General features: G+C 51.6%; 3 protein-coding genes across 4 annotated transcripts; 1 reads left to right on the forward strand and 2 right to left on the reverse strand.

The window, feature by feature from the left end:
* Positions 1–295: 295 nt before the first annotated feature.
* LOC107522036 (ENTH/VHS family protein) lies at positions 296–2,048 on the reverse strand. Its single transcript, NM_001322287.1, has 3 exons — positions 1,701–2,048; positions 1,293–1,577; positions 296–1,147 (listed from the first exon to the last, which is right to left on the reverse strand). Exons 1-3 carry the CDS (start codon positions 1,805–1,807, stop codon positions 658–660), a joined length of 882 nt encoding a protein of 293 aa, NP_001309216.1. The 5' UTR covers positions 1,808–2,048; the 3' UTR covers positions 296–657.
* A 3,250-nt stretch (positions 2,049–5,298) lies between these two features.
* Positions 5,299–8,845, forward strand: LOC103636513 (WUSCHEL-related homeobox 5). 2 transcript variants are annotated; one of them, XM_023300922.2, is made up of 2 exons: positions 5,299–5,909; positions 7,952–8,845. In XM_023300922.2, exons 1-2 carry the CDS (start codon positions 5,432–5,434, stop codon positions 8,503–8,505), a joined length of 1,032 nt encoding a protein of 343 aa, XP_023156690.1. In that variant the 5' UTR covers positions 5,299–5,431; the 3' UTR covers positions 8,506–8,845. The 2 variants fall into 2 exon arrangements, with proteins under 2 accessions (XP_023156690.1, XP_008657078.1); XM_008658856.4 differs by having other exon boundaries at positions 5,303–5,909; positions 7,955–8,845.
* A 1,918-nt stretch (positions 8,846–10,763) lies between these two features.
* LOC100501536 (heat shock protein 1) lies at positions 10,764–13,727 on the reverse strand. Its single transcript, NM_001196236.1, has 2 exons — positions 13,412–13,727; positions 10,764–12,628 (listed from the first exon to the last, which is right to left on the reverse strand). The coding sequence occupies exons 1-2, from the start codon at positions 13,620–13,622 to the stop codon at positions 10,893–10,895; spliced, it is 1,947 nt and encodes a 648-aa protein (NP_001183165.1). The 5' UTR covers positions 13,623–13,727; the 3' UTR covers positions 10,764–10,892.
* Between the last annotated feature and the right edge of the window lie 562 nt (positions 13,728–14,289).

A 14,289-nucleotide genomic window follows, 5' to 3' on the forward strand; every position in this document is an offset into this window, starting at 1 on the left:
TGTCATATTCGCTTTATTCTAAGTTAAGTATTACTAATTTTAATCATTTATTTTTTTTAAAAAAATCTAGTTTCATAATACATGGATTATATAGTGTTATGAAAATATTTTTCATGATGATTTAAAAAAAGTATAAATATTATATCGTAAACCATTAGTGTTTTTTTTTCAAAACTGATGGTTAAAAATGCAAATGTGATTTAGAGCAAAGTTAATTTGATATCTACATAAAAAAAAACGAGGAAGTACTTTCACTAGCTTTACGCCTTTACAGAAGATGGGAACTGGTGGGTTAGGAATAACTACTGCCTTTTGCTTTCCTTCAGTAGATGGTTCACAGGTTCAGAGTAAAAGATTAGCACAGCTGCACTTGGGCAGGAGGATCCCATTCTCGCACTCCTAGAATACGTGGTTTCTAGAGAGTTACTGGAAGCTTGAGACATGCCTGTATGTGGTGGTCTCTAGTACATTCTGGCATCCGAAGTTCCGAACTGAAGGAAAGAAATTTTACGAGGCCAAGCAAGCGGCCATTCATGGCGCATGAGATGCCTGATGCACCAAGCAGTGTCAGTAAAATACTGACCCTGCAGCCTTGGAGGAAGGGAGAAAAGCACACGGTTCTTTTCACGTCACCATGACACGAACCGACTGATCCCGTCACTGGCTCAGGAGCAGCGTCGCCTCCGGCCGCTGTTTTTGCCCCAACCCGTGGAACGGATGGAGCTGGTGGTGGTGCAGCTCCTCCTCCTCCGCCTCCGCATCCACTTCCCGCGGCGCGACCCGTGCTGTCGGCTCCGGGCTCTGTATCAGATTCTCCTTGTCGCCGTCGTCACCGTCCTTGTGCTTCCACCACCGCTCCTCGAACTGCGAGTGGCTCCGCCCGAATCGGCCGCCGTCGTCGTGCCTCTGCCGCTCCTCGCGCTTGGAGCTGCTCCGGCCGTCGCCGCGGTTCCCGTCGTCACCGGGTGGCTGCGACTGCGACACGGCGTGGTGGGAGGCGCCTGCGCTGAGGCTGAAGCTGCCGAAGCCCGTGATCTCGCGCGCGATCTTGCGCGCCCGCTCGCGCTCCTCCTCCAGGAACGGGCCGCGCTCCAGCAGCTTGAGCACGCGCTCCGACTTGCTCCTCACCGTCAGGCCCCAGTTGAAGCTGCGGCGAGTTCAGTTCAGTTCAGTTCATCGATCGCGTCAGCATGAGGCGAGCGCGCGCGCGCACACACACACAGGCGGGTGTACGTGTGCGTGTGCGTACGGTATGGGCGTGGGACAGAGCAGAGCAGAGCACGGTCGTTTACCCTTTCTCGTCGACGTGTTGGAAGGTGGCCATCCGGTCGATGGCCTCCCTGTCCTTGTGGAACTCCGCCGCGACGCTGCGGGGCCCGTGCGTGAGGAGGTGCTCGAGGAGGAGCAGCGCCTTGTACGCCTCCCGCCACTGCCTGCGGTCGAAGCTCGCGAGGCGCCCGTGCAGGACGCCCGTGATCCTGACGTACTCGTCGACGTCGAACGCCTGCCGGGCTATGCGCCCCATCGTCCTGACGTTCGGCGGCGACGCGTCCCCGTTCGTCGCCTCCTCCGTCAAGCTACACGTACGCACGCGGCACGGGCACACGAGCGCCGCAGCGAAGAGACCGACCGACCGACCGTCAGCCACCAGGGGATTCAGGACGGCGCGCCACGTGTAACAGAGGAAAAAAGCGACTTACAGCTGCGTCGGGGTGACGTCGGTGAGCGCCAGCCGCGCGGAGCGGATCTTGCCGGTCAGGTAGGAGGAGGCCTGCCGCCTGAGCTCGTGGAAGAAGGGCGCGTCCATGGCAATCGATGCCCCGCTGCCGCCGAAGAGGCGAGAAGCCGAGACGGGACAGGAAGCGATCGTCCAGCACTGCACGGATGATGAGAGTGAGACAACGCCTTGTCTCGAGCGCGGGTAACGCACGCACGGCGGAGCAGTCAGAGCAACGGGGTGGGAATGGGACGAGGCTCTCTTGCTGCTGCTCACTGGACGAGCTTAATTGGCGGGGAGAGCACCGCGCTGAGCTGATGCTGCTGTTGCGCTCTGAGATCCTTTGAAACGTTCAAAAGGGCGACGGCGTCCGTGACAAATCGTCAACAGGGAGAACGGACATTTGAATTTTGAATCGGCCCGCAGTCAGGCCCAGCACGGGAGGCAGGAGTCAGCGGGCGCGGTTGGTGGTGGGCGCGCGGCTGATGTCACGTGGCGCGTCCTGCCTGCGCCTGGCGCGCTCCAAGTGTGCCGACGGACCGGATGAGATGAGATGAGATGAGATGAGGCCATGAGGGGCATGGGCAGTCAGGATCAGGACTCCGCCCCTCGCGTGCGTAATGAAACGCGAAGAAACGGGTTTGCTCCGGTCAAGTACCCCCTGCCGTAGTATCGACTTCGGCATCAAAAAGAAAAAGGAGAACATCTGTTTTGCAGCTGTTGTTCAATGCAATGCCACGCATTGCGGCACAGGCACGAGAGTACACGAGGGGGTCGCTGAAGTGAGGTTGGACCGGGACAACGTTGTGCCATTTGCATATGCTGACCAGGCACGGACAAAGTGCTTCAGCCAAAAAGAGTCCCTGTCTAGCGTGTCAAATGTCTTGGTGTAATGACACCAAGGTACCATAGGTACTTAAGAGAGAGGGGGAGTTGATGGATAGAGCAAGGAGCATGGCTAGAGGCACACAGACCCTAGGTGCTGCCTAACTATCTGCACACGAGAGTTTTATAGAGGTTTATTTAGGCCGCAAGATGCATAATACTAAATGTCCTCTTTATGACTGCTGGATTTACGGTAGTAGAGGTGAAAAACATTACACAATTAGGTATCAACTAAACCTTATGGCCGCCTAGTTCTCACTTCCCATTTGGTTTTCAAGATAGTTCTAGACTACTGGTTTCAAGAGGACCTCTAGCCATTCTCTATGATCTAGAAGACAAAATATGCCTAAATCTCAAAATCGAACCGCTCTATTCTTGACCCAACCCAAATATCCTGCTCTACTCCTCCCACTTATAGTTCAAGGGAGGAAGACACATACATGCTTTGTTGGGCGGTGGGCCCTACCCAACAAAGGATTGACTACTCCTATATTATCCTAAGCGTGGAGTCGTATGTGGTGCATGCTCTGATCGTACCATGGCGTTGATCTCGACATACAACAATGACAGATATATTATGTTTCCGTGACATTGTGACAAGCAATGAAGCCACGTTGTCATGTTTATCTAGCATGAGGTAGTTACTAAATGGTCCGTCTGCTTCTATTTTATAATGCTTTGTTGGTATACTAGTATGTTTAGGTGTGGCAATAGGGATGGCCACACACATTGCAAAGTGTCTCAAGTATGCCTGTTGCTCACCGTTGTGGCTGCACAATGGCAACACATATTGCACAGTGGTTGCAGAGATGTCTGCAATAATTGGTCGAAAGCCACAGTAGACCTGTTTAACTATAATGTCTCCCATTATATTTAATATCATCTATCTCATCTTTTATTTCAAACTTCACTTTTTAAACAATGACATGTACAGGCAAATATATATTTTCTATGATCCAATGAAGACAACCAAAGTGCCCCAATGTTGGACGAGTAGGTAGGCTAGCTCATGACGTGTAGGATCCTAGGGGACTAGGAGAGCATTGTACGTCGAGAGGGCTCCATTATTTGATCCCCACGCATGGCCCTAGGATAGGAGCATGAGAGCTTTCTTGAGTTTTTCTTAGTATACTAGTTGTTCGCTTCGGATTAAAGCCACCTATTCGAACTGCTATAGCTACAATCTTTAGAGACAAAACACAAAACAACGTAGAAATAGTAGAAGCTGTTTCGGATTAAAGTTAAGTGAACAATGTGTAAGTTATTTGGAAGACATTTTCAAAATCAAGTGTATGGTTTTACTCGGACATAGGCATCGATTATATTTTTTTACTCTGCTTAGGGTATGTACCGTGCAAATAATTACGTCGTCTGTAATCTACCACATTACTAGGATTAAATGAAAAAAAAGATCAACGCGGACCATAATTATGGAGGATAGAGAGCAGTATCGTCGTTTGTATATTGGATCTTGTGTGTCAATAAAGATTGGCATACAGATTAAAAATTATGCAGAAAATATAAGCAAGCAATCCAATGTATGGGTTGTCTGTTTGTGTTGTCTCTGTGCGTTTTCCAATATACAGAGACAACAACTGTATGTGGGCTATACATGATCTTAGTTACGAGTTACCATGTGTCATACCTTGTCGTTTTAAATGACATTAAGTTTGAAAGAAATTTCCACGCTAAAAGAAAAAAAGGACATATAAGAGAGAGAATATGGACAGCTATAATTTAGTACTACACATTTTAAACTATAAACTCTTTTACATTTCATGACAGTGGGAGTTTGAAATTGTTGTAGATAGCATTTCAAACGTAGAAGCCCGATTCTCTGTCTTTTTTTAAGCACTCCAAATTAATATTCAGTTAATTAAAGTAAGAGGGAGAGAGAGAGAGAAGAATGCAACGACAAAATTCACTCCATTCTGCTCTCAGAAACGATTTCCATTGCACAAAGAAAAAAAAACTTCCACAAGGATTGCCAGCAGCAGCTAGCTAGGTGACCATCTGCTTACGTTCGACTGCCGCACTCTACTACTGCCGAAACAGGCCAGGCACACGAAATCCCCGTAACAAAACGAAAAGGCCGGCGCTGGCACAAGCAAATAATTTCCTTTCATTCCCTAGGCGCCGATGAGGCTCCGTGCCGTACTGCCGTCGAGCACGCAGTGACGCGCTCGCCATCTCCGGCGCGCTGGATCGCCTGCGTTGCACAGACTCATCGTCTCCGGCCCCGGCCCCGGCCACCGGCCAGCCCAATTGTTTTCGGTGCCCACGAGCGACAAAACACAGCTTGCGTCACTACACCCCGCGCGGCCGGTACGTGCATCGATCGGAAACCGATCGACAAGGTCCACGCTTGCTTCGTGACCGTTACATCATCTACTGATGGCAGTGGGTTGTTATCGCAGTCAAAAGCCAGGAAACGTACAGCAGGCTCGCCTGGCTGGAGGGCGTGCACGCTCGATCCGTGCGTGCATCGGGCAGCAGCACCCACGTCACGCCACGCGCCGGCCGAGTACGTCCGCCGTCCCGGTGTCTATCGCGACGACATGGCTGCACGGCGCGCGTGCGGGAAACACGAGAGGGGGGCGGGGGGGTCCAGCACTCCAGCCTCCAGGCGGCCGCTCCCGGTCCCGGTCCCGGGCCCTTTTGACTGCAAGGCGACAGCCCACACCGAAACGCGGGTGCCGTTGCGGCGCACGAGCACGAGAACGAGCACGCTTTAAAACCCCGCACGCCCCCACGCCGCGCGCACATCACCTCCTGCCCTCCTCCTCCCCCAGAGCCGGCAGGCAGGCAGACGCGGAGAGGTATCGAGCCATGGACATGGAGATCCCACAGCAGCAAGCCGCCCACGGCCAGGACGAGAGCGGGCCGGCGGCGCCGCCGCTGTCCCCGGCCTCCGCCGCGGCGGCCGCGCGGTGGAACCCGACCAAGGAGCAGGTGGCCGTGCTGGAGGGGCTGTACGAGCACGGCCTGCGCAGCCCCAGCGCGGAGCAGATACAGCAGATCGCGGACAGGCTGCGGGAGCACGGGCACGGGCACGGCGCCATCGAGGGCAAGAGCGTCTTCTACTGGTTCCAGAACCACAGGGCCCGCCTGCGCCAGCAGAGGCAGAAGCAGGAAAGCTTCGCCTACTTCACCAGGCTCCTCCGCCGGCCCCCGCCGCTGCCCGTGCTCTCCATGCCCCCCGCGCCACCGTACCGTCACGGCCGTGTCCCGTCCCCGGCCACGATCACGATGCCGGCGCCGCCGCCGCCGACGCCCGCTGCATGCTACAACAGCGGCGGATCGCGTGGTACGTATATTATCATCACTTCATGATTGATATATGTTCTTTCTTTTCCTCCTCGATCCATATCGATGATTGTTCCCTCCGGCTCCATTAGGTGTGTATTGCTCGTGAGTTCTCCAAGATTTTGCGCGTCGAGTAGTTTAGCTGGATAGGGATGGATGCTTGCCATTCCATTCCGGCCGATTCATGGCTCTCGCGCGTTTGCTAGTCAACGCTGACGTGGTGCTCGCTTCTTTTTCTTGGCTGTTTCCTTGTCAGAGAGGTTTCTTTCGCGAGCGTACGTGCGTGTGGGTTGCATGACAACCGCCGCCCAGTTGCCGTGCATGCTCCTCTGTGGGCCCACTGGCGCAGGGAGAGGAGGCGAACGAGGTCGTAGCACACTCACTGTTCACACTAGCAGTCCACTCACTATACTTTTTGTGCTAATCCACGTTGCATACGTTGCATGCATGCGCCTGCTTCTTGTGCTCACGGCAATATGTGTGCGTGTGCGTGTGCGTGTGCATGTGCATGACCTGTTGTATGCTCACTGCGTTACAGCTTACTGTTTCTCTTTCGCCTAGCTTGTTTTATTTGTTTATTTAATGCCCTCTCTCGTCTTCTTCTCCGTCTTGGCGCTCTGACCACAGTGTGGTCAGTTGGTGGCTTGCTGGTGGGTGCAGAGCGAACCATCTAGTCAGGGTCACACACGATTTAACGCTGCCGGCCTGCCGCTACCCTTTTGTAGCTCATGTCCCCCGTGCATGCTCTGCCGTTCCGTTTGCCCCAGGTTTGAAGGAAGCCTGCGGAGCTCACAGCCTTCCACATAGAGATGGCAATGGATAAATACCCACCGGTTATTACTACCCCATACCCATACCCACGATACAAAAATAACTCCACCGGGTCACCCATATACACTGTTGGGTATGGATTTACCCTCATACCCATACCCATGTGGGTATGGGTCACCCATCGGATCACCTGTACCCACGAAAATTAAACATCTATCAAAATATTATACTATACAAATGTCAAGTATATCCATATAAATACCATTACAAAATTTTCTATCATCATTTAACTATCCATTCAACACACCAAAGATAATTGGATAAAATAGTAACACTAGGATAGTACTACATAGCACAGTACATGTTCCATTACATGGTCATTAAATTGTCGTTAAGCCTTCTATGACATTATGGTCTAAAAGATTGTTAAATAGTAAAAAAGATGGATGACTAAAGTCCAAGTTCATGCTTGGGCTAAGTTTATATTGGGTATTTTATACCCACGGGTTAACGGGTATGGGTGAAGGCGGAACGTTCTAATACCCGTTTACCCATTGAGTGGAGATTTTTGCCAAATAACAGACCCACGGGTAGAATATTTAGCCCACATACATACCCTAATGGAGTAAATACCCATCGGGTATCGGGTCGCGGGTACCCATTGCCATCTCTACTTCCACATCATTCCTCAGTCGCCTGCTCCTGTTTCCAATCTCCATTCTCAATGTGCCTGTTTGTTTCGGCTTCTGTCAGCTTCTGGCCACCAAAAGCTGCTGCGGACTGCCAAACGCTCAGCTTTTCAGCCAGCTTCTATAAAATTCGTTAGGACAAAAACCATCTAAAATCAACATAAACACATAATCGGTTGAGTCGTTGTAATAGTAGAAATCCGTCACTTTCTAGATTCTGAGCCCTATGAACAACTTTATCTTCCTCCACACGTAATCGTAATGATACTCAGATTCTTCTCACAGCCAGATTCTCCCCACAGCCAGATTTTCAGAAAAGCTGGCCAGAAAAAAGCTGAACCAAACAGCCCCAATGTCTGTCAGCCGACCCGTAACGACGAGCAAACATTTGGCTTCCATCATCAGATCAGATATGCATGCTTGCATTGCTTTAGATGCATGGCAGTAAATAATTAGCTCTTCTTTTAGCGTTTGATCTCGTTTAGCCTCGCTACGCTGTACGCTGTGCTTGAAAATGGCGTCGATTATTGATATGTTGGCTAACTTGTTGCCAAATGGATCACCACACGTTTCCTCTTTACAGCAGTGATGTACATGAATCCATTCTACATGACTGTGCCACAGCTGCCCCCTGCAAATGCTGCTGCCTACTACTACCCGCAGCAGCAGCAGCAGCAGCAGGTGACAGTCATGTACCAGCAGTACCCAAGGATGGAGGTCGGCCAGGACAAGACGACGACGCCCCCGGCCGCCACGTTCCAGCAGGCCGCAGCAGCACCGCGCGGTGCCGCCAGCACCACCCCACCGCAGGTGCTGCACTCCCCGTCCCCGCCCGCCATTAATAACGGCGCCCGCGGGCCAGCGGATCAGCGCGTCGGCCGCCCCAGCCGCGACCGCGACCTCGAGACGCTGCAGCTGTTCCCGCTCCAACCCACCTTCGCTCAGCTGCGGCGCGACAAGGGGAACGCCGCCGCTGGCAGCAGCGCCTCCTCCCTGACGTCGACCGCAGTGGCGGCGTCCGCTTCCGTCGTCTCCGAGGACGCCGAGAACCTGGAGAGCGCCGAGTCCAACGGCGGCGAGGCGCCCGCGCTGCCGTTCTATGACTTCTTCGGCCTCCAGTCCGCCGCAGGCCGCTGATGAGATCAGGCGGAGCGAGCTAGCTCGAGTGGAGTGATGATGCGAGCCGAGAACCAGACGCTCGTGCGGTCTCCAGTCGATGGACCCGAGACGGCGAGACCCGTTGGCCGTTGCCTTCCGTTGGGCTATGCTATGGGTGTGCTTCATCTATCAACTCGATCCAAGCCTATGCCGATTGCCGAACAAGACTGCATGCGTTTCTGTGGCAACAATGTAGTGGTTGACCGTTTCTTTGCATGTTCAGTTCTACCGATGCTTGCTAGTAGTGATCGCCAGAGTAAGGTTGCTGTGACTGTGAACATTCCTTCCATAGTTCTATTTGCCTGTTGAAGAAACCAAACGTACTGTGCAACTAACTGCATGCTCCGATCGACCCCGTAAATATTTGTGGTGGGCTAACTTCCCCAGCAGTCTGTTAAGATTTCAGGCTTTCAGCCCACTGTAGAAAGTCTAAGGCCCGCGGAACCAGGCACCAGCCTGCATTTGTCAACCCGATCTCGCATTCCAGCCCACGTCGTAGCCCATTTTGCAGCGGTACAAGTGCGGCGACGTCAACCGGTAGCATGTGGTTTGAAATGCCTGCTCGTTCTGCAGCCGTGAGCCCGTGATGCTACTAAAAGTTGCTATAGTAGTACACGAACACGAAAGGCGACCGATGGGGCTGAAGTAGCTCACTACTAGCGAGGAAGTTTACAGCTGAGGACGAGCATATTTCGTTGCGGAGCCAAAATATTCGTTTCCAAGAGGCAGATTGTCACACGTGTTCCTTTTTTTGTGTGTAAGCAGAGAAACAAGTAGTAGCGGAGGAGATTGTGGTGCTGAGTGAGCAAGAACATCTATTTGTATAGTTGCAGAAAATGTATGATCTTTTCAGAAACAAAAAAAAAACTTGGGTGAAGATTAGTGTGATTTAAGTCTTTAACTAACCCTCTTTTCAGGGGCGGCGGATTTGGGCCCGGGCCACCTGGCCCGTGGCCCGGGACGCAGCCCAAAAGTCCTCTTGTTTATAGGTTTTTTTCCAGCCAAAAAATCTTGCCTAAAATACATTTCAATCTAAAAATGTGGTCCAAAAGACCTCCTGTTTGTAGCGATTGAGTCTGGCGCTGGCGGCTTCCCTTAGTCGCTCGAGTCACGAGAACACAGACTCTTCCAATTATTTCACAAACCTGTGTGGCTGCGCTTCTTATATTGCCAGCGGCACGACCGCCTCCCTCCAGTACTCTATCATTCTCCACGCCTTTAGGATCCACGGATCCAGCAAGGGCATAAGCCAGCAACCTCCGAGGCGGTCGGGCGGGTTCTGACTCAAGCATCTGCCACCGCCAGTCCGACCTCTGCCAGTCCACCTCTAGCCTCCCTGTGACCCTGCAACAGCAACACGCGCGCGTCCAGCACTGGCACCACGCCACCGCCCATGCAAATCCGCCCCTGTCATTACATCTTCTCCCAAGCTATACAACTTCCTCAACCTTATTCTCTTTTTTTCTTATTCATAGGCGAGGGCGGAGCGTCTCTCTGACCAATGGGCAGCGACTGTCTGCTGCCCTATGCCCGTGATTCTCCTCTATTGTGAGAAATTGTTCTCGAATGTCTGATCCCCTTTCCCTACCTGTCATCGTTTCACTGGATTGTTTTAAATGTTACTACTCGTTCTTAAATATTTATCGTCAGCTAGTTCATTTTTGAACTAAATCGTAAAAAATGAAAAGACAGAGTAGCGCATCTTTATATTTATAGAGTGACCGGGACGTTAATTTTACGGAGTTCCGCCACTGCCTCTTTTTCCACAGTTGTGGTGGCATCGCTGCTCTGAGTTTATTACTTCATCCTAATTATCCAACAGTCCTAATTATCACCTGAACTGTATACTGCTATTTGCCGTAAAGGAACTCTTACATTCCAAATTATAGTCTGTTTTAGCCGGAGGGAGTAACTGCGTGCTCTGCGGCTCTTCGCTCCAGATGAGTTCTGCTGGATTCACGCATCACATGACAATGATAAATATTACTAACATATTTTGTCTCTCAATGGATCAAACATCCAATTTTAGATTAGTTTTCATCACAGAATTTTAGATTAGTTTTCATCACGGAGGCAGTGAGGTGAATCACAAACACTGCTGCATTCGTCTGTCCTGTGCAAATTATGCAGTGCCTCGTATTCACATCATCACTTGCATGACAAGAGTACCTGTTTAACATGAAAAGCAACGATACGAAACAAGGCGACCAACACATGAATTGAAAAAAAACAAATTAGGAACGAAAACTTATTTATTTCTGAGAAGTTCACCACAGGCCGCAGCTATTGCGACCACACCTCACAAACAACCATCAGAGTTCAGGCACTTCACACCTCACCAAACCAAACCTCGAACACTAACCAACTTAATCCACCTCCTCGATCTTGGGACCAGCACCGCTCCCACCAGACGGGGCATCCTCATCCATGCCAGCAGCAGCGCCCATGCCCGCGCCCTCGCCCTGGTACATCTTCGCGATGATGGGGTTGCAGATCCCCTCAAGCTCCTTCATCTTGTCTTCGAACTCCTCCACCTCAGCCAGCTGGTTGCTGTCCAGCCAGCTGATGGCGCCGTCAACGGCATCTTCGATCTTCTTCTTGTCCTCAGCGGGGAGCTTGGAGGCGATCTTGTCGTCCTTGATGGTGTTCCTCATGTTGTAGGCATAATTCTCGAGCGCGTTCTTGGCGTCCACCTTCTTCTTGACCTCCTCGTCCTCTGCCTTGTACTTCTCAGCCTCCTGCACCATCTTCTCGATCTCCTCCTTGCTAAGCCGGCCCTTGTCGTTGGTGATCGTGATCTTGTTCTTCTGGCCGGTGGTCTTGTCCTCGGCAGAGACGTTGAGGATGCCGTTGGCATCGATGTCGAAGGTAACCGTGATCTGGGGCACGCCGCGGGGAGCAGGAGGGATGCCGGAGAGTTCGAACTTGCCGAGGAGGTTGTTGTCCTTGGTCCTCGCGCGCTCACCCTCGTACACCTGGATCAGGACGCCCGGCTGGTTGTCGGAGTACGTGGAGAAGACCTGCTCCTTCTTGGTCGGGATGGTGGTGTTCCTCGGGATCAGCACCGTCATGACGCCACCTGCAGTCTCCAGGCCGAGAGACAGTGGCGTGACGTCGAGCAGGAGCAGATCTTGTACCTTTTCGTTGCCCTCGCCGCTGAGGATGGCAGCCTGGACAGCGGCGCCGTACGCCACAGCCTCGTCGGGGTTGATGCTCTTGCACAATTCCTTTCCGTTGAAGAAGTCCTGCAGCAGCTGCTGCACCTTGGGGATGCGGGTGGAGCCACCGACGAGCACGACGTCGTGCACGCTGCTCTTGTCCATCTTGGCGTCGCGCAAGCACTTCTCCACAGGTTCCATGCACTTCCGGAACAAGTCCATATTGAGCTCCTCGAAGCGAGCCCTGGTGATCGTGGAGTAGAAATCGATGCCCTCGAACAGGGAGTCGATCTCAATGGTCGTCTGGGCAGTCGATGACAGCGTGCGCTTGGCGCGCTCGCACGCCGTGCGCAGCCGGCGCAGTGCACGGGGGTTGCCGCTTATGTCCTTCTTATTCTTGCGCTTGAACTCTTGGACGAAGTGGTTCACCATGCGATTGTCGAAGTCCTCGCCGCCAAGGTGAGTGTCGCCCGCAGTGGCCTTCACCTCGAAGATGCCCTCCTCGATGGTGAGGAGCGACACATCAAACGTGCCACCACCAAGGTCGAAGATGAGCACGTTCTTCTCGCCGGAGCTGGTGGCCTTCTTGTCAAGACCGTAGGCAATAGCAGCAGCAGTGGGCTCGTTGATGATACGCATCACATTGAGGCCCGCAATGACACCGGCGTCCTTGGTGGCCTGCCTCTGCGAGTCGTTGAAATAGGCCGGCACTGTCACCACTGCGTTCTTGATGGTGGAACCAAGGTAGGCTTCAGCAATCTCCTTCATCTTGATGAGGACCATGGAGGAGATCTCCTCAGCAGCAAACTGCTTCTCCTCGCCCTTGTAGTTGACTACAATCATGGGTTTGTCACCAGGCCCTGGGATGACCTTGAACGGCCATAGCTTCATGTCACTCTGCACTGACGGGTCAGAGAACCTCCTGCCGATCAACCGCTTGGCATCTGCATTACAATGAAATGAGCAAAGACTATGTGAGTAACACTGGTCAACACTAGGGAGAAGGCATCGAGCAAGATACGTATGTAAAGAGAAGCAATATAGTGTCAGTTGGTAGATACTAGATACCATCAGGAGGTAAGGAGAGCAACAAAAAGGAAACTCTTTATTTTTAAATTTTGTTACAACAAACAAGCAGATCAATGCATCAAAATACTGTCAGTACTTATTTCTTCAGACAACAATATTTAAAACAAGTGCATCTGATCTTGACTTATGGTCACAATAAAGGAGCAGAGATAAACATCAAAATTTCGTCATTTATATTTATTCCTTCAGGCGTTAACAATTTAACAGCACACAAACAAAAACAGAATAGGAATATCTAATTTTGGCAAATAATAAGCTCTGCAGACGAACAAATTATTATAGTATCGCCTATAATATGAATCCCTATACTATTGACCCATGTAGTATGAAGCCTGTGCCTAAATTAACAGCAAACTTCTGAATCCAAGTGCCCTATAACACCAACATGTGCTTAAATAAATACCGCTAAGCACCAAATTACACATTTCTCGTATTGCTGTGTAGGTTCTATCTTCGTTTCGTACTACCATGTCCCTATATTTTGCTGCTACAAAGGACGGCAAGTAATCAGCACAGGCAGAACACGATTTCAGAGTGTAATTCTAGATCCAGCTAAACCACTCTCAGCAATCACCACACAAGAGAGCATTCAGAGAAACGTGGCAGTAACAAAGGCAGAGGGCGGAGTGAGCGCGTACCGAAGACGGTGTTGGTGGGGTTCATGGCGACCTGGTTCTTGGCAGCGTCGCCGATGAGCCGCTCGGTGTCGGTGAAGCCGACATAGGACGGCGTGGTGCGGTTCCCCTGGTCGTTGGCGATGATCTCCACCCGGTCGTGCTGCCACACGCCGACGCACGAGTAGGTGGTGCCGAGGTCGATCCCGATCGCCGGACCCTCGCTCTTCGCCATTGCCACTAGAAACGCTCTCTCGAACGAAAGGAGGAACCAAAACTAGTAGGGGTGGTCGAGATCTAGAGAAATCGCAGAGAATTCGGATTGCTTGCTTCGCTTTTGCAATGATGGTTGAGGAAGGGAGGAGGCTGTGCGTGGGGTTTTATCGGGGGTGACGTGGTTTCGAGAACGTTCGAGCCCGGCAGAGACCGACCGTTGGATCCAGAACGAAGGGGCGTTCGAGAAGGGTCTGGAGGGGAGGAAGACGGGCAAATAGGGACGTGACGTGACGAGCAGGCACGCACAGGTCGGCGAACACAACCCCCGGACTGGGGCGCTGGGGCCTGGGCCCTTTTGGTCGCGCGTTGTCTGGTGCTTTCCACTGTGTTCTAGACTTTTGTAGTCGATGGCTCTATGGCAGTGGACAAAATGTACTCATCTAGTTTGGCAACCAGCTTGTTCGATTACGTCTAAATTAAAGAGAATTGGAGAGAACTTAATCTCTCTCAAATTAAAATTAAATAAAAAAGATTTAATCATTCTGAACTTTCTCAGATTCATACGCATTCAAACAAGGACTTAAACGTTGCGTACAGCCTTTACTATCGATTTATAGTTTTCTCAGCGCAGCAACTTCTCTTTACAGAATTTTATTTAAAATAAAACTCGACATTTCATGAAAAAA

The sequence above is a fragment of the Zea mays genome, chromosome 8 (assembly GCF_902167145.1).
Source record: "Zea mays cultivar B73 chromosome 8, Zm-B73-REFERENCE-NAM-5.0, whole genome shotgun sequence".
Lineage (NCBI taxonomy): Eukaryota > Viridiplantae > Streptophyta > Magnoliopsida > Poales > Poaceae > Zea > Zea mays.